This window comes from Schistocerca nitens, chromosome 8 (genome assembly GCF_023898315.1).
Source record: "Schistocerca nitens isolate TAMUIC-IGC-003100 chromosome 8, iqSchNite1.1, whole genome shotgun sequence".
In the NCBI taxonomy this organism is placed as follows: Eukaryota; Metazoa; Arthropoda; class Insecta; order Orthoptera; family Acrididae; genus Schistocerca; species Schistocerca nitens.
Genome location: NC_064621.1, coordinates 634,870,346 through 634,898,147, shown reverse-complemented (window position 1 = coordinate 634,898,147; position 27,802 = coordinate 634,870,346). Strand labels below are relative to the sequence as shown.

The window sequence follows — 27,802 nt, the reverse complement described above, 5'->3', positions numbered from 1 at the left end:
GTAAATGAACGTTTACGTGCCGCCGACAGAGCATACTCCGCCAGGCAACGTGAGCTCCGTGCACTGCATTCTGGATGTGACCGCACTAAGACGCTTTCTGACACCACGCCCTTGTCTGGTGCGGCTAATAACAAGTTTGGTAAACTAGCAGCCCTGCCTGCACCTTCAACTCCCCGCAACGGCAGTGCATCGGCCTCTGTGGAAGACTCTGGGGCACATACTCCGTCACCTAGCTACTACCCACAGGAGCACAGGCCCGCCCAACCTTACTGTTTCTTTCACGCGAGATTTGGAGAGCAAGCTCGCAAATGCCAGTCACCGTGTTCTTACCCAAACTCCAACCGTAGGTAGGCTACGGTGCCACACCTCCGGCGATGTAAACGATGGGCACCATCCCACGTTGCACTCCGTTTCGGACAATAACAGTAAGTGTGGTCGAGTCTATGTTCGCGATTTACGATCAGGTGTATGTTTTCTGGTAGACACTGGCGCAGACATCTCTTTGCTGCCGGTTCGCTTAGCAACCAGTAAAGTGCAACCACACAAAACAGTACTTCGTGCAGTGAACTTGTCTACCCTACAGTGTTCGGGCTCCACTTTGTATACAGTGAAACTTTCGCCTGAGTGCAAGCTGGAGTGGACGTTTCTAGTGTCAACAATTGAAGAACCTATTCTCGGAATTGATTTCCTCAAGCACTATCAGTTGTCACTAGATTTTGTGCAAAATACTGTGTTTTACCCCCCCCCCCCTTAACAAGCATATTCCTTTCGCTTCGCCGAGTGACAGTTCGGATAACACAAAACATGTGTGCTGTGCTAAGAAGTGTGTAAACCTATCCTTCGAGCTGCAATCTTGGACAAACAAGTGGCTAGTGGAGTGCGCCAAGTCTTCTAAGTTGCGGATGGAACGTATGGAAATGCTGCTGCATCTCCGCGACATACACCACGAGTTGGCCTCCACACAACAACGCCTCGCGGCACTACAAGCAGACGACTCGTTGGCTACAGACAAGGTCAGTCCGTGCCAATCTGGTGTTCCCGTGCCCGCGCATGTTAATGACAATGTTGTGAACTCTGTAAACTGTGTCAGCACCCCCTTTTGTAATGATAGGGTATGCCCGAGTGCTCATGCTCCTTGCGTTCCGAATGGACAATTAACTTGCCAAGCTCGTGGCAATGAACTACGGCCATCTGCTGTCCGGCCACGCCCACTCGTGCCTACAGCGCTCGTAGCAGCACGGCCCGCTACCAAGAACCAGTGTACCAACCTCGCCCATGTTAACACGTGTGCGGCCTTTACGCAGCCTACGAGCGGGTGGCACACCTGTACTTCCGTGCCCTCAGCGCCACAGCTTGGCCCGTCCGCCACTGCCTGCTCCGCTTCACGGACATCTGACTATCGTGCCGCGCCACGTATTGCAGTAGTCACTAACGGCACAGTTCATCGGTTACGTCTAACCGATGGGCCGCCCATATCGCAACGTCCACGCCACCTCAAGCCGGAATTTATGAAAATTGCAAAAGAACAATTGGATGATCTGTTTCAAAAGGGAATAATTGAACCTTCTTCCGGTTGCTGGGCTAGTCCTATCCTGTTTGACCAAAAGAAAGACGGTACTTGGCGTATGGTCGGAGACTATAGGCATTTAAATGCCCGCACCATCATTGATAAATATCCGGTCCCACACATCGCAGACTTCAATCATGCGCTCGCAGGTGCAAAGTACTTCTCTGTTTTGGACTGTAAGCATGCATTTCATCAGATTCCTATGGCTCCGGAGGACATTGAAAAGACTGCCATAACCACTCCCTTCGGGCTGTTCCAATACAAATTTATGCCGTTTGGGTTGAAAAATGCCCCCCAAACGTGGCAGCGTTTCATCAATCAAACTTTATCCCATCTAGACATTTGTTTCATATACATGGACGACATATTGGTTTTTGCTTCTACTTTAGAACAGAGTGAGGAGCGTGTTCAAGTCGTGACGGATATTTTAGCAGGCGCTGGTATTGAACTGAACAATAAAAAGACTCAATTGCACCAGTCATCCGTCACATTCCTAAGTTATGTTGTGTCATCGGACGGTCTGACACCACCACAGGACAAGATCAAGCCTGTTCTCGAGATGCTACGCCCTCAGACCTATAGGGAATTACACAGGTTCATCGGAACAGTTAAATATTACCGGAAACATTTGCCAGCCGCTTCTGCGGTACAGGCTCCTCTCACAGATGCTCTCGCTGGCCCATAAACTTCTGGCACCCGCCAGGTACCATGGACACCAGACATGGACAAGGCATTTAATGAACTCAAACAGCTGTTGGCCTCCGCTGTCACTATTGCTCACCCACAGGCGGACGCCACAATGTTTATCACTACTGACGCTAGTGACAATGCTATCGGCGCAGTACTGAGTCAGACATACAACGATGTTACGACCCCCCTGCAGTTTTTCTCAAAAAAGCTAAACAACGCGCAGAAGAAATACTCAGCATTCGACAGAGAATTACTTGCAGTTTACGAGGCCATAAGACACTTCAGAACTGATGTTGAGGGATGAGATTTCTATGTGCTCACTGATCTCAAGCCGTTGGTTCCTGCCATAAAAAATCCTGCGGCGGATCCGCTATGTGGCGTAGAGCGCCATAAAAATCGATATTTGTTCTGTGCGTAAGTGTGCTATCTTTGGGGAGAGGGCTTTGGAGAGCATGTTGGACGCTAACGGCAGTTAGGCTCCAGACTTGTATCTGTGTAGACGCTAAGTGTGAATAAATCTGTACATGAGAGAATTCTAGTTGTTTACCTACAACTATACCATATTCCCTCAAGCTCATTGGAGAAGTGAAGCATTTGAAAAAAAAAGGGAAGGCCATTTCTGTTTTCAAGAGAGGTTGCCAACCAGATATACAAAACTATAGGCCTATATTGCTGATGTCAGTACACTGTAAAATTTTGGAATGTGTTTTCACTTTTGTATTATATGATCTTATTGGAGACAGGAAATCTCCTCTAAGGGGATCAGCATGGATGCTAAAAACAATGATCATGTAAAATTTAGACTGCTCTGTTTCTTCACAAGTCCCAGAAGGCAAGTGATACTGATGCATAGGTTGATGCCATGCTCCTTGTCTTCTGGAAGGTGTCCAGTGCTGTTTTCTACTGTTGCATAATGAATAAAATACATGAGTATGGAATATCAGACCAACTTTGTGACAGGATTGTAGAGTTACTTGCAAACAGAACACAGCAAGACACTCTTATTGAAGAGAAATGTAAAAGTAACTTCAGCTGTACACCACAGAAATTTTCTAGGACCATTACTGTTCACAATATGTATAAATGACCTAGTAGATGACGTCTGAAGCTCCATGAGACTATTTGCAGATGATGCTGTAGTATATAGAGAAGCTGCAACTGTAGAAAATTGTTGTAATAAAATTGAGCAAGACTTCTAAAGGATCAACCCTTGGTGCAGGGATTGGCAGTTGACCCTCAACATAAACCAGTTGTGATGTATAGTGGATGAATAGGCAGAAACACTTGATATTGTGTGAGTAGTAGTCATTAATATGGGACCCTTACCAGATAAGACTAATAGACGAGATAGAGAATATCCAAGTAAAAGTAACTATTTCATCACAGCTTCATTTTGTAACTGTGAAAGCATCATAGAGATGCTCAGCTACTGTACTGACAGACATTATAAGAGAGGAATTATATAGCACTATATGGTTTACTGTTAAAATTCCAAAAGCTTATGCTGCTAGAAGAATCAACAAATATATTGCTTCCTCTTGAATACATTCACAAAAAGGCCAAGAAGGCAAGATTAAAGAGATCTGCGTTTTCAACCTACTGCAAGTGGGAAATGACGTTGGTAAATAAAGTACCCTTCACCACACACTATATAATCAATTATGGAGTTGAGATGTAGATGGAAGTGTAGATGAGCAGCCAACCTCCTTTCATATAGTCCCCTGACATATGCTAAGTTTTTCTTTTAAAACTGAAACATTCACCTCAGTATCTGACAGGTGGGAGTATTGCCAAACTATCAGTTTAATAAGTCATGATTGCATTATACTGACACAAATTATTTGCAGGAGAATGGAAAAATTGACAGAAACCAATGTCAGGCAAGATCAGTTTGGGTTCCGGGAAATGTTGGAATATGCAATGCAATCCTGACCTTAAGACTTATCTTAGCAGGTAAGTTAAGGAAATGCAAACCTACATTTATTACATTCATAGATTTGGAGAAAGCTTTTGACAATGTTGGCTGGAATAAATTCTTTAAATTTATGGAGGTATCAGGGGTAGGCTATGCACATTGATATTCAGTTTGTACACTGTTTAAGCTGTGAAGGAAAGCAAAGAGGAATTTGAAAAGGGAATTAAAATTCAGGGAGAAGAAATAAAAACTTTGAAATTTGCAGATGACATTGTAATTCTGTCAGAAACAGCAAAGGATTTGTAAGTGCAGTACAATGGAATGGACAGTGTCTTGAAAGGAGGATATAAAATGAACATTGACAAAAGCAAAACAAGGTTGATGGAATTTTGTTAAATTACATCAGGTGATGCTGAGGTAAATGAGACACAAAGTAGTAGGCGACTTTCACTATTTGAGCAGCAAAATGACTGCTGAACATCATAGTATAGAGGATATAAAATGTAGACTGGTAGCGGAAAGGAAAGCATTTCCAAAGAAGAGAAATGTGTTAACATCAAATATAGATTTAAGTGTTAGGATGTCCTTTCTAAAGGTATTTGTATGGAGTGTAGCTTTGTAAAGAACTGAAACATGGACAATAAGCAGTTCAGACAAGAAAAGAGTAGATGGCTTTGAAATGTGGTGCTACAAAAGAATGCTCAAGATTTGATAGGTAAATTGTGTGACTAATGAGGAGGTACTGAATAGAATTGAGGAGAAAAAATGTGGCATAACTTGACCAACAGAAGAGATTGTTTGAAGGAACACATTCTGAGACATCAGGGAATCATCACTTTAGTACTGGAGGGAAGTGCATGTGTGGGTGGGGGGATAAAAATTGCAGAGGAAGACCAAGACACAATTACAGTAAACAGGTTCAAATGAATGTGGATTTTGGTAGTTATTCAGAGATGAAGAGGGCTGCATAAGATAGAGTAGTGTGGAGCGCTGCATCAAACCAGTCTTGGGACTGAAGACCACAACAACAACAACAACATTTTGCACCTTTTTTCAGGTGAAATCTTTTATGAGCCCGAGAGGAATGAAGAGATTTGTGTGACCATTTTTGGAAAACTGTTTAAAGTCTGTGCTCTTTGAGTCTTTCCTGATGTAATAGTGGCTTGTAATCTACAAACTAATGTCCAACTATAATATTATGGCTGCAAATGAATGTTACCTTCCAATTGGCTTAAAAATGTTTTTTTCAGTCATGGTTGTTATAAGCTAAAGCACTTGTTCATACTGCTTTATCTTACTGAAAGTAAATATAGTCCCAAATTTTTTTATAAGTATTTGGAGTTGTTCTGTTTGCCTGGTAAGGGAGAGCAGCTTGGGTATTGGCATATCCTGTTTCTGTAATGCCTAAAATATACAATAATCCATTTCATCATCATCATCATCATCATCATCTGTACATTTACGATGGAACTTCAGTACTTTTCTTGTGCTTGTCTGCAGTCCAACATCTCTTCCATATAGTGAGTAGCAATCTATCCCTTTTACAATAGTGACGTTATTCCATCCTTTTCAATTGTTTTAAGAATTCCATCTAGTCATTTATTGAACTCTTCATCTATTAAGTGCTTTATGCCTCCGCCAGTACCTCCCTCCCTGTGCCTTATGGTTAAAATCTGGCATTAAAATTCAGTTACTGAATGATCTGCTTTCATGTTGGCTGCACGCAAGAACTGACTTATTTTATGCTTACAGTAGCACTACTGACTCTTGAGTCCTATAACAATGATATGGAACTTCCTGGATTGAAAATTACATAAAGTAAGGGAAAGGCAACCACTTATCTATAGAGGACTGGCACATAGTGCATAGAAACATGTAATAGGAAACAGTTAACACTGGTTTTCAAAATACTGCTCTTTTTGTAGTAAGAGTACACAAACTCACACACAACCATACTGACACCCAAATGTACACAGTCACACACTGTTTTCTATTCCTGTACTCTACATGTCAGTCATCTATAGGTGAGTAGTTTACTTTTCTTTGTTCTATGACTTTTGATTTGGTTAAGTTTTGGAACAAGTTATGTACAAAGGCATGCAGAAAAGTAATGCTTCTGAGTATTTTATGTGAAAACTCATATTTTTTTTAAATACAACAAGTTTATTAACATTCTGTGTCTTTATTCTTCATATCTACATATTTATTTCTCACTGTAGTCATCTAGTGACTGACACATTTCTCCCCATTTGAGACCAGCTTGTTGATACCATTGCTGTAGAATATTTGACTTCTTCAACAGAGCCACAACCTCACCTCCTCTTGCACCACTTCATCACTAATGAAGTGAAGTCCTGGAAGGTGTACTTTAAATTTTGGGAACACATGAAAATCTGATGCGGCCAAGTTAGAACTGTATGGAGGGCAAATGGTGGCAGTGAACCCGTCGGACTTTTGCACTTGTCGTAGTACTCTTGTGTGGTCTGGCATTGTCGCAATGAAGGGGAAGGTACTCCATGTGTGGATGAAATCTTAAAATCGGAAACCGCATTACAGCATGCTGTTCCTTATGCACCAACACAGTAAAATCACATGCCACTATATTACATGTACAATGAAGAGCTCTGTAAAAGCAGAGGGCTGCAAATATGTAGACATGAAGAATAAAGATATAGAATGTTAATAATGTTTGTTTTATTTAAAAAGCTTTAAGAGTTTTCACATAAAAAATTTGAAGGCATTACTTTTCATCCCTCTTACTTCAATATTTTGGTTGAGCTGGAGTACTACAAGCACATATGAAGACGAACTTATATAATTTTGAAATTAATAATGTGAATTAAATACACAAATAAACCACATGACTGGATAATCCAATAACAGTATATTAATGAAACACAGCTGAATGCCCTTAAGGTTTTGTCCATGAAGGGAGATATAATTCACCTGAAAATATGATCTGACACATCAACCTTTCTTCAGTCATAAAGTAGTGCCTCCTATTTTTATTTTTGAAGAATTTCAGTGCAACTACAATATTGAAGTTAATTTATCACTTTTCGGTATAATCCCTGTCCATATCCACTATTTTGGCCCATCTTTTAACATGGGGATGTATTCAGTCTGAAGTCTGTTGATGCCAGGTGAAGGCTGCATGGCAGTTGACACAAGGCTTCTCATCCAATTTTCACAATACCTTCAGTGGTGTGGTGACTGGTGTCATGCAAAAGAAAAACATCTGCCATTGATTTTGTGGGGCAAACCCATTGGATATGGCTTGAAGCTGTTTGATGGTTCTAATGCACTGGACAGAATTTATTGTGCATCCCTAGTCCAAAAATCAACCATAACCACATCATCGGCATCCCAGAATACTTTAGCCATAACTTTCCCTGCCAGTCACACAGTTCTGAACTTTTTCTCCTTCAGTGAGCTGCTGCGATGTCATTCCACTGACTGCCTCTTTGATTCTGATTCAAAAAAATGAATTCATGTTTTGTCACTGGTCACTGTTTTCTTCCAGAAGCTCCTCTCCCTGTAAGAGTTGATAGGCAACTGTTTTTCTTGTCTCTTTATTCTGGTCAGTTAACAGTATTGGTACTGAAGTTGCACAAACCTTCGATATCCCAGTTGTTGAATAATCATCATCACACTGCCTTTACTGAGGGAGGTAATGCAACATAAATCATCTGCAGTCACATGGCAGTTACCACAAATGATGTCATCAACTCGCTGAATATTGTGTGGCTCACTGCAGTGTCTGGCCTGCTGCTCCATGTTTTGTCAGCCAGTGGTGTTTGCCCTTCAGCTTCATTACAGTGATCAACACATTGTCTAACAGAGTTGCATCACCACACACATTTTTCAGTCTTTGATCAATGTGAGTGAGCATTTCACCTTCTGCATTCGAGATTTCTATCACAGAATGATGTCTTATATGAACATAGATGTCTGCCATATTGCAAGTGACTGCAGAAATGGCATCCACTGACGCAAAAAGTTACTGCTACAATGGACAAGAGAAGAAGCTTTGCAGGATGGTGCAAAATTCAAAATTTTCACTTGAAAATAACTAGCATTACTTTTTGGCTGACCCTTATAATATAACAAATATATGTTCTATAGTGCATATTGCATCCTTGCTAGAAGGCCTTTCCTGAAACTCTAGCATTAGCAACAAAAATCACGAAAATTTATGTAGTAGATCATGCTTACAGGATCGAGCATGAAGCCATTAACACTACCGGCAAGAGCTAACACAACCATGGTGGCACTTCCATACAGAGCATATCCTGCTGTGACAAGCTGCTTGCCTGGCTGAAGGGCATCTGCCACAGTAGGTGGGCCACTAGTTACTTTCCTGAAAGTGAAAAATTATAAAGTTTAACATAAATGTTGTGTAAGAAACAAAGGACTATGTTTCAAAATTAAGTTTGAAATGAATGGAAACAGCACCAGTTTCACCTCTCTTTCCATAAAACAAGATACTAAATGAAAGAACAACTCTCATTCATTTATTTATGTATCGTGTTATTAACATACCATAATGAAGGAGAACCTTGAGGCACACAGAACAAGCCAAGGTATACATTAAACAAAAGATAAGCAGCAATTATGAACCAAACATATATAATATATAAACAATGAAATGTTAGTTCTTAAACAAGTTGAATTTAACATGTGCTTCCCAAGTCACACACACTACATACTGTTTATAAGGTTCTGGGGCCTAATGTTGGATGTTGTTTGTTCATCATCTTCCTCCTTTACAGAGAGTACATAGCCAACAATATCCATGAGTTTAATAAACTCTGAAAAGTTCGTAAGATTATGAGCAGCTGCCTTACAGAAATATTGTGCCATTTCTACACATGTGACGGTGCCCCAGGGAACATTATAAATGGTTACCATGAATGCCCTAGAAAACAAACAGTTCTGTTTGTACACAACTGCAAGATCAATATTTGAATGACCACAATGTTATATCTGTATATGTTTCAATGTTATATCTGTATATAACATTGTGGTCATTCCCTATTTACCATGAACATTGCTACTTGTCATGAAACTAAAAGGAGTTATCCCCTCGAATCTACTTAATTGTTTAACTTGTAGGACTTGCTAATATGCTACCAGTATGTTTTTACGTTTCTTTTGAATCTGTGGCAAATCCTAATTTTTTGCTATATGTTTTTGAGCACTTATAGACCTTTGCACCACTCAAGGAATTGCTTAAAAATACTCCCTCTCTCTTTCATCTGTACACCACCGTAACAGTTCATGTTTAAATGATTATTTGTAGACATTATTCTACTTCTCAAATGTAGTTAACATTAATTTTTAATCTGCAGTAGGATCATAAAAGCTAATAATATAGGTTTACAACTGTGTTTGCTTACATGTTTAGTTATAGTTCCATTGAAATGGCCCACTCTATACAATGCATTCTCTAAACTGACTATGACTACCTAAGTAAAGTGGAAGGAGAGGAAGGAGACAGTCACTTAATAGTAAAAGTGTTGAATCATCAACAGGCAAACAAAAAAGAATAAAAACTTTGCTAGCTCTTAGACAAATCTTTTAATGTGATAGTGTGCACTAAAGCCGATTGAAGGATTTGTCTGAAAGCTGGCAAAGTTTTCATTCTTTTATGTGTGCCTGTTGATGATTCAATGTTTCTACCATTAAGCGAATTGTCTCCATTACTCTTAAGGGGCTCCGGAGAGGCTCAAAATCACGAAAAGTTCAATTTTTACTTTTTTGTGTTTTCTGAATCTGCAGACTATTACCTTTTAATAGATATATAATTTATTCAATTCCGAAGACTACAACTATTTTTTAAATTTTTTTTGAAATGTGTTCTACATGGGCGTGACCCACTGTGGCGCTGTTAAACTGCTGTCAAATGGTGTTATTATTGACGTCCGTGTTCATCAGGTACATTTTAGTGATGTGAGATAAAGTATGTGTTGTGGCTAACCTGTGATGGTTCAATATATATCGCTGGTGTGATTGTCAATTGTTTCATGTTTATTTACTCTGTCGTTATCTCAAAAATATTCGTAATTAATTCTGTTTCTTGAATCTCTGTTTTGTTGAAGTATAATAATGAGTAAAAGTAAAGTTATTAGAAATCCTCTGAAGGCTTTTAAGAAAAGGAGAAATGTTGGAAAGCCAAAGGTATGTGTTATTACTGTAAACAATAAAGACGATAACCAAGTGAGTGAACCTAACCTCTCAAGTACACCTGCCCATAGCAGTCAAAGTGGGAAAGAAAATACTTCACAGAAGAAGCTTGGTTCAATGAGTGAAAACTATGAATGTTTTATGGGCGAATCGGATGTGAATGAAATATTTGATATGTCGGTTCTCAAAGGAATTTTTTCAAACTGTGTAAGATGTATTCATTGTAGTGAAGTTGGTCTGGAACTCTCCATAATAAAGCACGTAGGACTTGCTAGTGAAATACAACTGAAATGTGATAAGTGTTCATACATGACCACCTTTTGGAACAGTGTTGCAGCAACTGCAACTGAAGAAAATGGTAGCAAAATCTACGAGCACAACATTAGATTTGTTTATTCCTTGCGTTCAGTTGGTAAGGGTGCTACTGCAGGTGCAATTTTCTGTAGCATCATGAATCTTCCAAATCCCCCAACCAAGTTTACGACCTATAATAAATTAATAGGATCTAAAGTAGAAGATGTCTGTATAGAATCTATGAAGAACGCTGTGGAAGAGGCAGTAATGGAAAATAATGGTAACAGAGATTTGACTGCAGCGTTCGATGGTACCTGGCATAAACGGGGACACACATCTCTTCATTGTGTAGTATCTGCCACCAGTATGTATACAGGGAAAGTTTTAGATGTAGCAGTAATATCAAAGTATTGAAGATGTCCACAAAAATATAAAGGTACACATGAAAATAATTGCAAAGCTAACTATAGTGGCAGTAGTGGAGGAATGGAAGTGGCTGGTGTTGCCAGTATATTCCAGCGTTCTGAGGCGTGTGATAAAGTGCGATATGTTAATTACCTTGGTGATGGTGATTCTAAAAGTTTCAAACATGTTCAAGGACTGAAGCCCTGTGGTGATGATGTTGTAGTGCAGAAATTTGAGTGTATTGGACACGTACAGAAGCGAATGGGAACAAGACTTCGGCGACTGAAAACTTCGTACAAAAAACAAAAACTCAGTGATGGTAAAGGGTTGGATGGGAAGGGAAGGTTAACTGACAGTGTAATTGACAAAATACAGAACTATTATGGAATGGCTATTAGGCAAAATACACAAAGTGTCGACGAAATGAAGAAGGCTGTTTGGGCTCTTTTTTTTTTCATACTTCTTCAACAGATGAAAATCCCCAACATAGCTTGTGTCCCAAAGAAGAAGACAGTTGGTGTAAATATAACAAAGGATTGCTAATTGGTGAAGTGTACACTCATAAGCATAGTCTGCCTCATGCAATAATGGAGGTGATAAAACCTATTTTCAGAGACTTAGCAGCACCTGAACTGTTGAAAAAGTGTATTCACGGAAAAACTCAAAACCCCAATGAAAGTGTAAATAGTGTTATATGGTCGAGAATCCCCAAGACTGTATTTGTTGGAATAGAAACACTTCACTTTGGTGTGTATGATGCTGTTGCGACTTTCAATGATGGCACCATTGTAAGGTGCAAGGTATTTAGAAATATGGGAATGAAGATAGGTTCTAACATGGTACGAGCGATGCTTGCTTTAGACAAGGAACGCCTTCGGGCTGCAGACAGGGCTGTAAAGAGTCTAGAAATACAAGCAAGAGTAAACAGGAGGAGGAACAAGAGGAAGCTGGAGGAGGAGTTTGCAGAGGATGAAGATAATCCATCCTATGGACTTGGAATGCACTAAAAAGTTAATCCAATCTTTGTCGCTCGATTCCCAAAACTTTTATTTTCTCATACTAATTACATGTTTTCTAAGGATCTTCCAAACATATTTGTTTCAAACTTTCAGTAAATGTTACACAGTACCTTCTGCATAATTTAACACAGCCTTTTTCCAAAAAACTGTATATTTTTGAATATATAAATAAAAAATTGCAAAAAAATGTTGTGAATTTTCATTACAATTGAAAAAAAAATCATCTTTAATAACTGAACTAAAATTTTGTAAAATCCCTGTGTTAAGTTGTAGCCCGTATTCCAATAAATAATCTGTAAAAAGTTCAACTTCCTACCTCAAATACTTTGTGAGGAAAGATGTAATTTATAAGATTTATTTTAACATTGCACGTATAGGGCGTTCCGGAGCCCCTTAAATTATTTGCATTCTACCAGAACTTTCCTTGCCACATTTAATTGATGTGTCATTGCTATTTGTATAAATAAGTTTACTGTTGCTGCCCTGTGTCTTGTGCTATGCCCTCCCCCAGTGTCATTTTTTTACACTAGAGAATCATCTCCCTTCTTTAAGCAGACTGTACCCAAATTCCACAATTAATTTTTTTTCTTTGCAAATTTATGTGAGAATGTCTTATTCCCCCCCCCCCCTCTCCACCCAGTTTTCTTTATTACAAATCTCGCACATCTATAAATTATATAATCTGATGTTTTAAGACTAAGATTGACAATATCATTTTACAAATAATTACAAGTACTGATCTTCCTGTCAGAGATGAATTTAGTTACTAGATCTTGTAGTAAACATTTCTGTACATACCTGTAGATAGCAAAGATTGAACCAATTGAAACAAGGCAGTCAATATTGGAGGAACCGTCAAGAGGGTCAAAGCACACCACATACTTTCCTTGTTTGTCAGTTTCCACCTACAAATTCACCACATTCATACAAATAATTCATCAACAAAATTACTTATTACCTAAGTATATAAATAATAATAAACAAAATATCAAACAATGGAAAATCTAGAATGGAATAATGACAATATTGTGAAAAGGGTAGGTGTTACCATGTTGTGAACATGCTGAGTCACAGACAGGCACAACAAAAAGACTATCAACCAAGTAAGCTTTAACTGGAATTCTGATGAAGGACCTTTCTGTCAAAAGCTTACTTGATGGGCAAAGTTTTTGTTGTGCCTATTTTCCACTCAGCATCTTCGCTAAATGGAGAGTAGCTACAATTGTTCTCATAATATTGTTAATGATTGAAGTAGCATATATAAACTTAGGAAAGAACTCTTATACTGCTAAAAGTTTTAACCGTTGACAAACTTTGAATGTGTTAAGAACTCTTGTGACTCTTGTCTATGTGCTTTGTATGTACTACAGGGAACTACTGTCAGGAAATCAAACACAAATACACACACACACAACTATATAATCAAATCAATAACAACAGTTGGGAACATATTGAACAAAACAACAAATCTTCTACATCCCTCCAGTCCTCTTGTTGATGAAAAATTTAGTTGGTACATCTTGTGCAAAAATAATTATATAATTTCTACAAAATACTGTTGTATATAAGTTATTTCTTCACATAAAACAAGTCTGTCTGTGCTTTGCCTTGCTTGACCCATCATTACCTAATAATTCTCGAAAATTCGTGAATAATTTATTGTGTGATCTTCTTGAGTAGTCTGTTTCTGCTAGTATTAGATTCCTTGTCAAACACAGACACACTCACAAAAACATTAATTACATGGAGGGAATGGACTTAATTAATACCATGCATTTTCAAAACTAGAAGTCACTTTTCTGAGGTGTTTTAGATAATGCCAATGGGGAACTATGAACTGCTTAATTTCTCAATGAAGAAAGTGATAGCACAATTTAACATTTTCTGATGGCTGCTGCAGTGCTTGACCAACATTATTTGTTTGCTAACATTTGCTGAAAATGAAGCATTCAGGGACTTTAAGTGCTTCAGTTTATCAATTCAGAACTGGGGAGTCAAGCCCTAAGGAAAAAGTTTGCAGATGGTGCCGGACACATTATAATTCTCCATGTCACCTGGCAACATTGGCTGTTAACTAACAGAAATCATATTATAGTTTCAGTGTTCCCCACTTAGCCTGATATTAGCAACGAAGGTAGAATTCAAGGTCCTGTTGGCACTGAGCTGGATCACTAGCTCAGTTTAAGAAGGATGGAGGAGATAACTGTCCATGACCTTCATTATATGAGGTGTCCTGGCATTCAACTGAAATGAATTAGGAAAAGCAAATTAGCTGGAATGGGAATTTACAAACCTCCTGACTGGAATCATACCATGATGTCTTTACCACAGTTCTACATAGTACACTTTCTTAATGTTAGATCACAAAAAGTCTGAGAGATAAAAATTTCTGACAACTGTGTCATTTCATCCTCTGTTTGTGGAAGTAGCTTTGATTTAATTGTGTTGTTAGCTTAGCTTTTTACAATTTTTAAAACCACCAGATTGTTGTTTTCCAGTTTGCACAACTTCTTTCTACTTCAAATAACATCTCTAGATGGTGTATATTCATTTTGTTTATGCTCACATCAGTATTTCTATCACAAAATGTGGAATCCACCAATTATATTGTGCTCCATGTATCTACTAGCAAGTTATAGATCAGGAAGCAGACAATGGAAGGGGCAGATCAATTCTTATTTTAGTTACAAGTTCACACAGGATTACTATTCAGCTTTATAAAACTGACATGTTAGAAATACTTACCTCAATTACATTTTCATTTTCCTCACTTACAAGCAGACATGTTGTGAATGAGGATCTTAACATATTAATAAACAGCTCATTGGATAACACATCAAGTTTCTTCACATCTTCACCCTGGACATTTGTTGTTCCAGCTATACCATACCTACAAACAGAAATAAGGAATCAAAAGCTATAAGAAAGGAGACAGAATTTAACATTTGATATTGAGCACGAGCAGAGTATCAGTTTAGCTGAGATGATCCATTCATTACAAGCTCAGATTCTGAATATATAGTGAAGGAACAGATAGTGGATACCTCCAACCACAAATGTAATAAAGAAAATTGCTTCCCAGAAAATGGTGAATGTGGCCCTAAGCACTGATCCGTGTGTCTGGAAGCACTAATAAGAAAACTTTTGGTAAACATTTAGAGCACAGCTGTCATTGTATCTTTCTTAATCCTCTAAGAGTGGGAGGGATAATGTTTATCATTCAGCTCCAAGGTCATAAATTTATTGTCACTGACTTTGGTATGACTCCATCCAGTGAATTAGCTACATCAGTTTTCACATTTCACTAGCGAGAGCCTTCATATTTCATTTTCCATTTAGAACTGTGGGCACAAAAAGAGCCTTCATTAAAAAAAGGTGAGACATAGCTTTCTCTGTGTTGTTTGAAGGAATAATACTGACCTTTACAATACAGTGCAGATGCTGAGTCACAGATAGGCACAACAAAAAGACTCTCACAATTAAACTTTTTGGCCATTAAGGCCTCCATCAACAATACATGACAGACACACACACACGCGCGCGCGCGCCCACACACACACACACACACACACACACACACACACACACACGTGCACACCCAAATCAACTCTCACACACACACAACTGCAGTCTCAGGCAACTGAAACTGAAAAGTGTGATTTTCATTGCCTGAGACTGCAGTCGTGTGTATGAGGTGCGTTTGCGTGTGTGTGTGTGTGTGTGTGTGTGTGTGTGTGTGTGTGTGTGTGTGTGTGTGTGTGAGGCATTATGTGACTGCTTAGAAGCAAGAGAAGTCTACTTCAGGATTTTGTTTTGTACCTTCTGTCCTCTCCTGAGGCTTCTATCTACATCTTCATCTACATGGATACTCTGCAAATCACATTTAAGTGCCTGGCAGAGGGTTCATTGAACTACCTTCACAATTCTCTATTATTCCAATCTCATATAGCACGCGGAAAGCATGAACACCTATATCTTTCCCTACGAGCTCTGATTTCCCTTATTTTATCGTGGTGATCATTCCTTCCTATGTAGGTCAGTGTCAACAAAATATTTTCGCATTCGGAGGAGAAAGTTGGTGATTGGAATTTCGTGAGAAGATTCCGTCGCAACTAAACACGCCTTTCTTTTAATGATGTCCAGCCTAAATCCTGTATCATTTCTGTGACACTCTCTCCCATATTTTGTGATAATAAAAAACATGCTGCCTTTCTTTGAACTTTTTCGATGTACTCCACCAGTCCTACCTGGTAAGGATCCCACACCGCACAGCAGTATTCTAAAAGAGGATGGACAAGTGTAGTGTATGCAACTCCTTAGTAGGTCTGTTACATTTCCTAAGTGTCCTGCCAATAAAACACAGTCTTTGGTTAGCCTTCCCCACAACATTTTCTATGTGTTCCTTCCAATTTAAGTTGTTCATAATTGTAATACCTAGGCATTTAGTTGAATTTATGGCTTTTAGATTAGACTGATTTATCATGTAACCAAAGTTTAACGAGTTCCTTTTAGCACTCATGTGGATGACCTCACACTTTTTGTTATTTAGGGTCAACTGTCACTTTCTGCACCATTCAGATATCTTTTCTAAATCATTTTGCAGTTTGTTTTGATCTTCTGATGAAAACATTATTAGTCAATAAACAACAGCGTCATCTGCAAACAACCGAAGATGGCTGGTCAGATTGTCTCCCAAATCGTTTATATAGATAAGGAACAGCAAAGGGCCTATAACACTACCTTGGGGAGTGCCAGAAATCACTTCTGTTTTATTCGATGACACATGTACCTCTTCACTATTTTCTGATTGATTTCCTATTATAATGAATAAAATACCAGAACTGAGCAAAAAGTCCTGACTTTGTTTTTCTAATTTTATTTCTATGGCCCTTTTCTGTGATATCCTAGCTAGATAATTCTAAAGTAAGTACTTATTCAGTTACAGTAGCATGCATCTTACTATACTGGTCATCATCCAGCATTATAAAGCATCCTTCATCAATGACACCTGAAAGAATCTTCCAAGTGATGCAACATTTCTTCCATACTGTATTGTGGTGATGACCAGAAAATAAGATGCATGCTCCAGAAATATGGGGTTTATTACACTCTGTTAAAAGATATCATAGGTCTTTGAGCACCTGTGAATGAGCCTTTTGCTGAGCATATGTGTCACATAAAGCAAAGGGATTTGGAGAAGTAAGCCATCATTGAGTATTGTATAGAAAACAATATATATATCTAAAAACAAAGATGATTGAATATAATAGAGGGAAACATTCCACGTGGGAAAAATATATCTAAAAACACAGATGATGTGACTTAGCGAACGAAAGTGCTGGCAGGTCGATAGACACACAAACAAACACAAACATACACACGAAATTCAAGCTTTCGCAACAAACTGTTGCCTCATCAGGAAAGAGGAACGGAGAGGGAAAGACGAAAGGATGTGGGTTTTAAGGGAGAGGGTAAGGAGTCATTCCAATCCCGGGAGCGGAAAGACTTACCTTAGGGGGAAAAAAGGACAGGTATACACTCGCGCGCGCACACACACACACACACACACACACACACACACACATATCCATCTGCACATACACAGACACAAGCAGACATTTGTAAGCACAGGGTGTTACATTGATTGTATACATTACAATTATAAATTGTTACATTGTTATATTGCTATATTGTTACATTACATTTTTATATTGTTACAACCGAAATTAACTTATTTTTCAAGATACTGTGTTACTGAGTAAAAACAGTTTTCCAAGAGATATGAAGTTACAGATTTTTTAAAGGTATGGATTTTATTTATGGCCTTTAGGTTACTTGGCAGCTTATTAAACAAATGTGAACCTGAGTGATATACACCTTTCTTGCACAGTGTGGTATAACAATGATGTCTGTGTATGTCACTATTTGCCCTTGTATGGTGTTCATGTACAGATTTATTTTGAATAAATACATTTCCATTTTTAGCATGCTTTTTTAGGAACATGGTAGGTGTAGGGGTAGAATCCCCAGTTCTTTAAATAATGGTTTGCACGATTTTTGTCTGTTAGCACTTTTCATTATCCTCACAATCTTTCTTTGTTTCCGGAATGTGGTTATGCTATGAGGAGAATTTCCCCAGAATATGATGCCATATAGGGAGTGTATGCAAGCGTAATATCCCATGTGTGTGTGCGAGTGTATACCTGTCCTTTTTTCGCCCCTAAGGTAAGTCTTTCCGCTCCTGGGCTTGGAATGACTCCTTACCCTCTCCCTTAAAACCCACATCCTTTCGTCTTTCCCTCTCCTTCCCTCTTTCATGATGAAGCAATCATGGGTTGCGAAAGCTTGAATTTTGTGTGTGTGTTTGTGTTTGTTTGTGTGTCTATCAACATACCAAAGTGTAAGGTAATGTAGATAAGTAAGAAAAACAAACCTATAATCTTTGAATTTGGCTTTAGTAGTGTACTGCTTGACAGGGTTACATTGATTAAATATCTAGGCATGATATTGCAAAGCAATATGAAATTGCATGAGAATATAAGGATTGTAGTAGGGAAGGCAAATAGTTGACTTCAGTTTATTGGAAAAATTTTAGGAAAGTGTGGTTCATCTGTAAATGAGACCACACTTAGGACACTTGTATGACCCATTCTTGAGTATTGGTTGAGTGTTTAGCATCTGCATAAGGTGTGATTGAAACAATTCAGAGGAAGGCTGCTAGATTTGTTATCAGTAGGTTTGAACAACCTGCAAGTATTACAGAGATGCTTTGGGAACTCAAATGAGAATCCCTGGAGGGAAGGTGCTGCATTCTTTTCAAGGAACAGTACTGAGAAAATTTAGAGAATCAGCATTGAAGCTACTGCACAATGAGTCTCTTGCCGCTATTGTACATTTCACATAAGGGTGATGAAGATAAGATAAGGGAAATTGGGGCTCATACAGAGGCATACAGATGGATGTTTCCCCCTTGCACTTTTTGCAAGTGGAACAGGAAAGTAAATGACTAGTAGTGGTACAGGTTACATTCTACCATGCACCGCACTATGGCTGGCAGATTATGTATGCAGATCTAGACACACAAACATTCTTGCCAATTGAGCTAGCTGAGAACAACTCTCACAACCTTACTTCCACCTTACATCTCTCCTATTTTTCAAACTTCAGCAGCAGCAAAAACTAAGGTTCTGTGTTCGAATCCTCATACTGCAAAGTTGTAATCAGCTAAGAAGTTTCATAACAGCCATTCTATGTATAGAATAATGTAAGCACAGGGTGGAGAGTTGTCAAAGTTAATACCATATGATAACACAGTGGATGGAGGCGATAAAGCAGACCAGCAGTTAGTAAAACAATGCAGCAGCTCAGAAAAGTGGGAGAAGTACCTCAGCACAGTACTTTTACAACTTTCAGAACTTGCTCTAAGAAATGTGTTTATGTTCTGCAACAAAGAAGGTGTTGATAAGAATCCACTTGAGGTCCAAATTGCTACTATCAAGAAGATAATTTTAAAACATCACAAAGATGAGCTTGCCTCAAAAGAAGCTGGTCATCCATCTTCAAACAAGACTTAAACACTGGTCATTTTGGAATACTGCAGGCAGTGCAGAATTGGTTCCAGGCAGTCACGTGACCCTCTCCACCACTGATGTAAGTCACGGCAATGAAGTGGTGTGTATGTACCAGTCAGATGTACGGAATCAGTGCAGTAAGATGGGTTGCCGTGACTGAATGGCAGAAAGTAACTATTGCATTGGGACATGTCTATCACTAAATGTGCATGACAGTGCCTGATTTTTTGGTGTATCAACACAGATTGTCCAACCTCTCTACAAGGAATAGTGTACCACTCTCAGCCATGTAATTTGGCATGACAACAGCAATCATAAAAAAGATCCTAACCAACAGGGACCAGATGTGAGTGTAACACCTTTGTCAATGACAATTGGTTTCAGACCTGCAAATGCTGCTGTCAGTGAAGCAGATACATTTAAACCAGTTTCCAGGTGAACAGTGTGAAGGGGACTATATGCAATGGACATGTTAATCTGAACCACAAACATTTGAGTGCACCCATGGCTCAATGATGTGTTTAACTTACAGTGTATATAGTGTAAGATTTCAGACAGGTGGTGGTTTTGGCACTGTTGTTCATAGCATCACTTAAGCCCGCTCGTTTGGGTTACCATGAACATGATCCAAGTTTTTTTTTTCCACACACTGCATGACTAAATATCTCCCTTTCTTCTACAGCGTTATGAGAGGTATGCTGTCTAGCAAGATGTTAACAGTCATGTAGGGCTGCACACATTCATTTCTGATTCACACTAACATTCCTGATTTGACTGTGATTCTGATGGTACTATTAAGCCCCAAACATTTTTCTAGCAGAACACACACATGTGTGTGAGAGAGCATGAGAGGGCATTTACATTTTTCTAGAATCTGGGTACAGCGTTTTCCTTCACTATAGAATTCTTTCAAATTTGTAGCAATCATTGTCTGCAACTGCCTTAAACTGTAGATTTAACATTGTGGATTGTGACAAGAAATTCTTCAGGTTTATCAACTGCCATGTAACTTTGGTTTTCTTAACTGCCACTGTATTCATGAGAAATTATGCCAATTCCTTGCCACGATTGCAGTTTCAGTTTCGCCACTGAACTGCAAATTCACTTTTAAAGAATTGTGCCAAAAAAAAATTTCGGTCTTTTTTGGCCAATTCCTCATTCGGGTCTGTAGAAAGGAGCTGGTGCAACACCCTGGCACATGGATTCCATCATTGATTCCCCAACACATAAACATATGTGAAAGTCATGTGCCCCCCCCCCCCCACACACACACACAACAGTACTACTTTAGTACACTTGGAGAACACAGCTGTGCTATATTGTCAGTGTCTGTACCTGTACTTAATTCCAAACACACCAGACAAAAATGGAAAATATCACTTTCTACACAAGAAGAGAAGGGGAAAATGAGAAATTTGAAGCAAAAACAAAAAACTGCTCTCCAGGATTTGGATCTTCTCAAAATCCATGAGTACAACACTGCGCCACATGAATTCACAGAGGTACGAATTCTGCATTCCAGTTGACATGTTGCACAATAACATGGAAGTGGAGAGAGATGAGCATTAACTAGGTGCAGTCCCAGGCTGATAAAAATTAATTCTACTAGCAGTTCTGTTTAACTTCAGTTATGCCAGTTGACACTAAAAAATAGAACTCATCAGAAGTAAGGCAACAACACAACTGAAGTGAATAGATGTGAAGTTTTATACGCAAATGAAGTGTTATATGAGGGCTGTCTAAAAAGTATCTGACCTTAGGCCAGAAAAAAAAAAAAAAAATATTTCGAGTACTAGATGGGGTTGCGACCCTAATCCCATTCAAAGTAGGCCCCTTGTTCTTGCACACACTTAGCCCACAAATCCTTCCACTGCTGGAAACACATCCAGAAGTCTTCTTTAGGAATGGTGTTCAGCTCCATCATCGTGTTCTTCTCTTCTCTCAAAATGGGATCCTTTCAATGGCGTCTTCAATTTTGGAAACAACCAGAAACTGCAAGGAGCCATGTCTGGAGAGCAGGGAGTTTGGCAAATGGCTGTAATTCCACGTTTGGTCAAGAAATTTTGGATCAAGTGGGACGAATGTGCGGGGGCATTGTCATGATTCAGTTGCCAGTTTTTCTCCATCCACATGTCTCGTCTTTTGTGCTGAACTGCATCACGGAGTCACTGGAGAACATCTTAATAGCACTCCTTTGTCACTGTTGTCCTTCCGGTGCATGTTTGTGATGCACAATTCCACAGACATCAAAGAACACTGTCAGAATCACCTTGATTTTGCTTCACACCTGCTGCACTTTCTTCGGCCTTGCAGACTCGGGATGTTTCCATTGCGACAATTGTCTATTTGTGTCTGGGTCGTACCTGTACACTCATGACTCATATCCAGTTATCACGGTGTTCAGAAACCCAGGATTAGTGTTGGTGGTGTCCAGAAGGTCCTGTGCAACATCAAAACGGAGGTCCTTTCGTTCCGGCGACAACTTGGGCACGAATTTCACAGCGATTCGGTGCACGTTCAAATCGTCACGCAAAATTGCATATACAGAATCTTTACTCAGTCCAACCTCTAGGGCAACCTCCTGCACAGTCAAACGATGATCCGCCATCACCAAATTTTGTACCCTCTCAACAGCAGCTGCACTTCAAGCAGTTTGGGGACTGCCAGAATGCTGGTCACTCTCCGCTGATGTGTGGCCATTTTTGAATTGGTTGAACCACTCCTTAATTTGTGTTACACCCATTGCATCTTCTCCAAACACCTGCTGAATCTTACAAATTGTTTTGCTTTGAGAATCACCAAGCTTTTGACAAAATTTGATGCTGTATCTTTGCTCAACACATTCAGTCATCTTGGAAGAATCAGTAATCCGATGAACACGTTGTGTAGCACCTCACTCAGTGACCAACAGGCAGCAACTGACATGCTGCAAGGCGGGGACAAAACTCACATATGCTCATAAAGGTCTCTTCCATTATTGTGTACAGTGAAACTGCGCTATTGTCTCTATTTTGCATGGGAAATCAAAGGTTGGATACTTTTTAGACAGACCTCATAGATGTTATCAAAGCTGAATAATCCTTCAGAGATATAAGTGTGGCATTTTTGTTGGTGTCCAGTGGGGTCTTCTCTATCACTCTGACTTTTATTTTCTATTTCATACTTTTAGTTGCCCATTTTAACCTAACATTACGGGACTATGAATAACCATTTTTGGAAATTGTTGCTAGATTTATTTCATAAGTCATTGGATACCCTGTATTTAATCACATGAGGATTTGATAAGTGATTACTGTACTAAGAAAATGACGTCCATATTACTATTAATAATGTACAAATATATACCTTACTTATACTATTGAAATATCCTTATTGTTGTGTTACCAAAATACAAATCTTAAAATACTATGTAGTTAACCATGTAGTTAAGTTTTGTGCATGTATTGTTACTTTTAGTTCCTTGGGTGTGATATGTTTTCACTCTCACTGATTAAGTTACATCAAAATTGGCAAGTTTTGAATTTTGCCCTGTTTGGAAAGATTTCTGTGGATGCCCATTCACCAATTATCAGACGATGAGTGAAACCAGTAATAATGAATCAAATTTTGCTTGGCCTGTGGCTGTTTCATCTGCATACTGAGCACTATAGTTACAGTGTCCCCAGCAAGTGATATATGAATTTGCTAACCCAAGTATTAGGTTTTGTGAGTGACATGGAACATTAATTGTATGGCAAAGGAGTGGTAGCTCTCCACTCAGTAGTTGTATATTTCATTAACATATGCCAAGTAGATATTTTCATGTTATTAACATGATTATCAATGATGTCTTTCTTGAGTCAATAATTCTAAATTACATTCTCATATAATTATGAGGGTATGCTGGAAAGTAAAGTGTCTGAAATTTTTATGTAAAAAGTCTTAAAGGCTTTTAAATAAAACATAGGTTATTAACATTCTACATTTTTATTCTTTGTGCCTCCATATTTATTTCTTAGCATAGTCACCCTGATGATGAACACATTTCTCCCAAGGAGAAACCAGTTTGTTGACACCGTCACTGTAGAATGTCTGACTTTGTTCACGGAGCCACAACCTCACCTCTGCTTGCACCAATTTGTCACTATCAAAGTAAAGTCCTTGAAGGTGTTCTTTAAGTTTTGGAAACAGATGAAAATCAGATGGGGGCCAGCTCGTACTATATGGAAAATGACCAATAACACTCTACCTAAGGTGTCAAATTATTGACAGATGTCACAGTGCTCGTGTGTGGTCTGTCATTGTCATGCTCAAGGAGATGGTGCTCCATGTGGGGCGAATGCTTTGAATTCGTACTTTCAGTTTTCTGAGTGTCTCACAGTACCCCACAGAGTTTATGGTGGTGCTTTTAAACATGAATTCCAAATGCACCACATCTTGAACATTCCAGAGCACTGATAGCATGACTTTGCCTGCTTTTGGCATAGTCTTGAGCTATTTTGGCATTGCTGATCCATTGTGGTGAAACTCCCTTGAAGCTCTCTTATTTTAGGGGTCAGAATGGTGAACTCAGCTTTCATTACCTACCATCATGTTGCTCAGGAACCCATGAATCTCATGCTCAAAACACAAAAGGAATTGTTAACAGATGTCCAAACTCCTTAGTTTCATGTCAAGTGTGAGCATTCGAGGAACTCACCATGCACGCAATTATCTGTACTGCAGTTCTGCAATGATGTCCTGTAGAGATCTGGAGAATCTGCTGGCCAGGGCAACATTCCAACACCCTCTGTACAGAGGTAGTAGGTCAGAGCAGCACGAGAAACAGGTAGTCTAGTTGAAAGATAATGTCAAGCAGACATTGAAGATAGGGTACAGCTTGTGGTCTCAGCACACCATAAGTGTAACACCTGCTCTCCAGATTACTGGCTATGTGAACTAGTGGTTATCATGTTATGTACCTAGTGGCACATTGTACCCACACAACTCCAGGTACTAGATCTGTATGACAATCACAAATGAATTTTTCCAACATTACAAGTTTTACTCAGAGCCTCCACACACAGATATATCCTTCATGACATTGTAAGCAGAACTGGGACTCATCTGAAAACACGAAGTTGTGCCACACCCTGTTTCCAGTGTCGTTCAAGCATTTCTCTCCATTATCCTCTCGAGGGAAGGTGCAGGAAAAAGAAAAAAAGAGAGAGGGAAAAGAAAAGGATGTGTCATGAAGGTATTATCCAAATGGGACAGATGTACATATGACATATATGCACAGACAAAAAATTGATTAGAGATTCAGAAAGAATTCAATGATTTATCCAAGAAAAATAGCTTCACAAATCGAGCAAGTCAATAATGCATCGGTTCACCTCTGAGCCTTACGCAAGCAATTATTTGGCTCGGCATTGACTGACAGCGTTGCTGGATGTTCTCCTGAGAGACATCATGCCAAATTCTGTCTACTCGGTGTGTTACATTGTCGAAATCCTGAGCTGGTTGGAGGACCCTACCCACAATGCTCCTAGCATTCTCAACTGGGGTGAGACCCGGTGACCTTGCTGACCTAGGAAGTGTTTGGCAGCGCGAAGACAAGCGGCAGAAACTGTCACCGAGTGCAGGTGAGAGTTATCTTGCTGAAATGCAAGCCCAGGATGGCTTGCCACGAAAGGCAACAAAATGGTGCGTACAATATCGTCCACGTACTGCTGTGCTGTAAGGGTGCTGTGAATTACAACCCAAGGGTCCTGCTATAAAATGATGTGATGGATGACAGTCAGGTTGGCACCTCACTGCTGCACAGCACACCTCCAGACACATCTTCTCTGGCCATTGGAGCTCAGTTCAAAGCCTGCTTACCACCGAAGACAATTCTGCTCCAGTTACTGAGGTTCCAGGCACTGGTGACCAGCAAACATGCGTATGGAGATGCCCCGGACTGTGGTGGGATACCAGTCTAATTGTCACCCGTTACATGGCCCATCAACCAGGAGTGATGGTCTGGGTCGCCATTTCATTACATAGCAGGACCCCTTTGGTTGTCATCCTTGGCACCTTTACAGCAAATTGGTACGTTTACGATATTCTACATCCCATTTTGTTGCCCTTCATGGCAACCCATTGTGGCCTTACATTTCAGCCAGATAATGCCCGCCATACACAGCAGGACTATCTGTCGCTTGTCTCCAGACTTGCCGGATATCTCCCCAATTGAGAATGATGATCCCACGTGCCAACTGGACAAAATCTGGCACAGTATCCCTCAGAGGGACATCCAACAACTCTATCAATCAATGCCAAGCCGAAAAACAGCAAAACAGCTTGAATGAGGCCAGAGGCAGACCAACGCTTTACTGACTTGCTCAATTTATGAAGCTCTTTCTTTTGAATAAATTGTCCATTTTTTCTGAAATTGTAATAATTGTTTTGTCTGTACACGTACATCACATCTACCAATTTCCGTTCCATTCTGATAATTCCTTCATGGTGCATGTTTTTCTTTTATCTTTGTGTGTGTGTGTGTGTGTGCACGGGCGGAGGGGGGGGGGGGGCGTGGGGAGATTGGGCTCATCATAAGAATTGTTGCTCCATTTATTTTACTTCTTTGGATTAGTTCAGTATGGGCTTGTGTGATCGGAGTCAACTTCAGTAAAATCCTTCTTGATCTATGACCACTTCAAGAGGTTGGTTCAAATGGCTCTGAGCACTATGCGACTTAACTTCTGAGGACATCAGTCGCCTAGAACTTATAACTAATTAAACCTAACTATCCTAAGGACATCACACACATCCATGCCCAAGGCAGGATTCGAACCTGCGACTGTAGCGGTCACTCGGCTCCAGACTGTAGCGCCTAGAACTGCACGGCCACTCCGGCCGGCCACGTCAAGAGGTAAATAACACTACCAAAGTTTCATATGTGCACTACTGGCCGTTAAAATTGCTACACCACGAAGATGATGTGCTACAGACGCGAAATTTAACCGACAGGAAGAAGATGCTGTGATATGCAAATGATTAGCTTTTCAGAGCATTCACACAAGGTTGGCGCCGGTGGCGACACCTACAACGTGCTGACATGAGGAAAGTTTCGAACCGATTTCTCATACACAAACAGCAGTTGACTGGCGTTGCCTGGTGAAACGTTGTCGGTATGCCTCGTGTAAGGAGGAGAAATGCTTACCATGACATTTCCGACTTTGATAAAGGTCGGATTGTAGCCTATCGCGACTGCGGTTTATCGTATCGCGACATTGCTGCTCGTGTTGGTCGAGATGCAATGACTGTTAGCAGAATATGGAATTGGTGGGTTCAGAAACGCCGAGCTGGATCCCAACGGCCTCGTATCACTAGCAGTCGAGATGACAAAACAGGCATCTTATCCGCATGGCTGTAACGGATCGTGCAGCCACGTCTCGATCTCTGAGTCAACAGATGGGGACGTTTGCAAGACAACAAACATCTGCACGAACAGTTCAATGACGTTTGCAGCAGCATGGACTATCAGCTCGGAGACCGTGGCTGCGGTTACCCTTGACGCTGCATCACAGACAGGAGCGCCTGCGATGGTGTACTCAACGACGAACCTGGGTGCACGAATGGCAAAATGTCATTTTTTCGGATGAATCCAGGTTCTGTTTACAGCATCATGATGGTCGCATCCGTGTTTGGCGACATCGCAGTGAACGCACATTGGAAGCGTGTATTCGTCATTGCCATACTGGCGTATCACCCGGTGTGATGGTATGGGGTGCCATTGGTTACACGTCTCGGTCACCTCTTGTTCGCACTGACGGCGCTTTGAACAGTGGACGTTACATTTCAGATGTGTTACGACCCGTGGCTCTACCCTTCATTCGATCCCTGCGAAACCGTACATTTCAGTAGGATAATGCACGACCGCATGTTGCAGGTCCTGTATGGGCCTTTCTGGATACAGAAAATGCTCGACCGCTGCCCTGGCCAGCACATTTCCAGATCTCTCACCAACTGAAAACGTCTGGTCACTGGTGGCCGAGCAACTGGCTCATCACAATACGCCAGTCACTACTCTTGATGAACTGTGGTATCGTGTTGAAGCTGCATGGGCAACTGTACCTGTACACGCCATCCAAGCTCTGTTTGACTCAATGCCCAGGCGTATCAAGGCCGTTATTACGGCCAGAGGTGGTTG

General features: G+C 40.0%; 1 protein-coding gene across 1 annotated transcript in view; it reads right to left on the bottom strand.

Annotated features, from left to right (window-relative positions):
• The window catches only part of LOC126199048 (fructose-1,6-bisphosphatase 1), an 86,862-nt gene that overhangs the window by 17,854 nt on the left and 41,206 nt on the right, over positions 1-27,802 (bottom strand). Inside the window, exons 2-4 of the mRNA XM_049935757.1 lie at positions 14,822-14,966; positions 12,875-12,981; positions 8,388-8,532 (exon numbers count right to left, since the gene is read on the bottom strand). Of these exons, the coding sequence (XP_049791714.1) occupies positions 8,388-8,532; positions 12,875-12,981; positions 14,822-14,966 (397 nt within the window). The remainder of the gene's footprint in view (positions 1-8,387; positions 8,533-12,874; positions 12,982-14,821; positions 14,967-27,802) is intronic.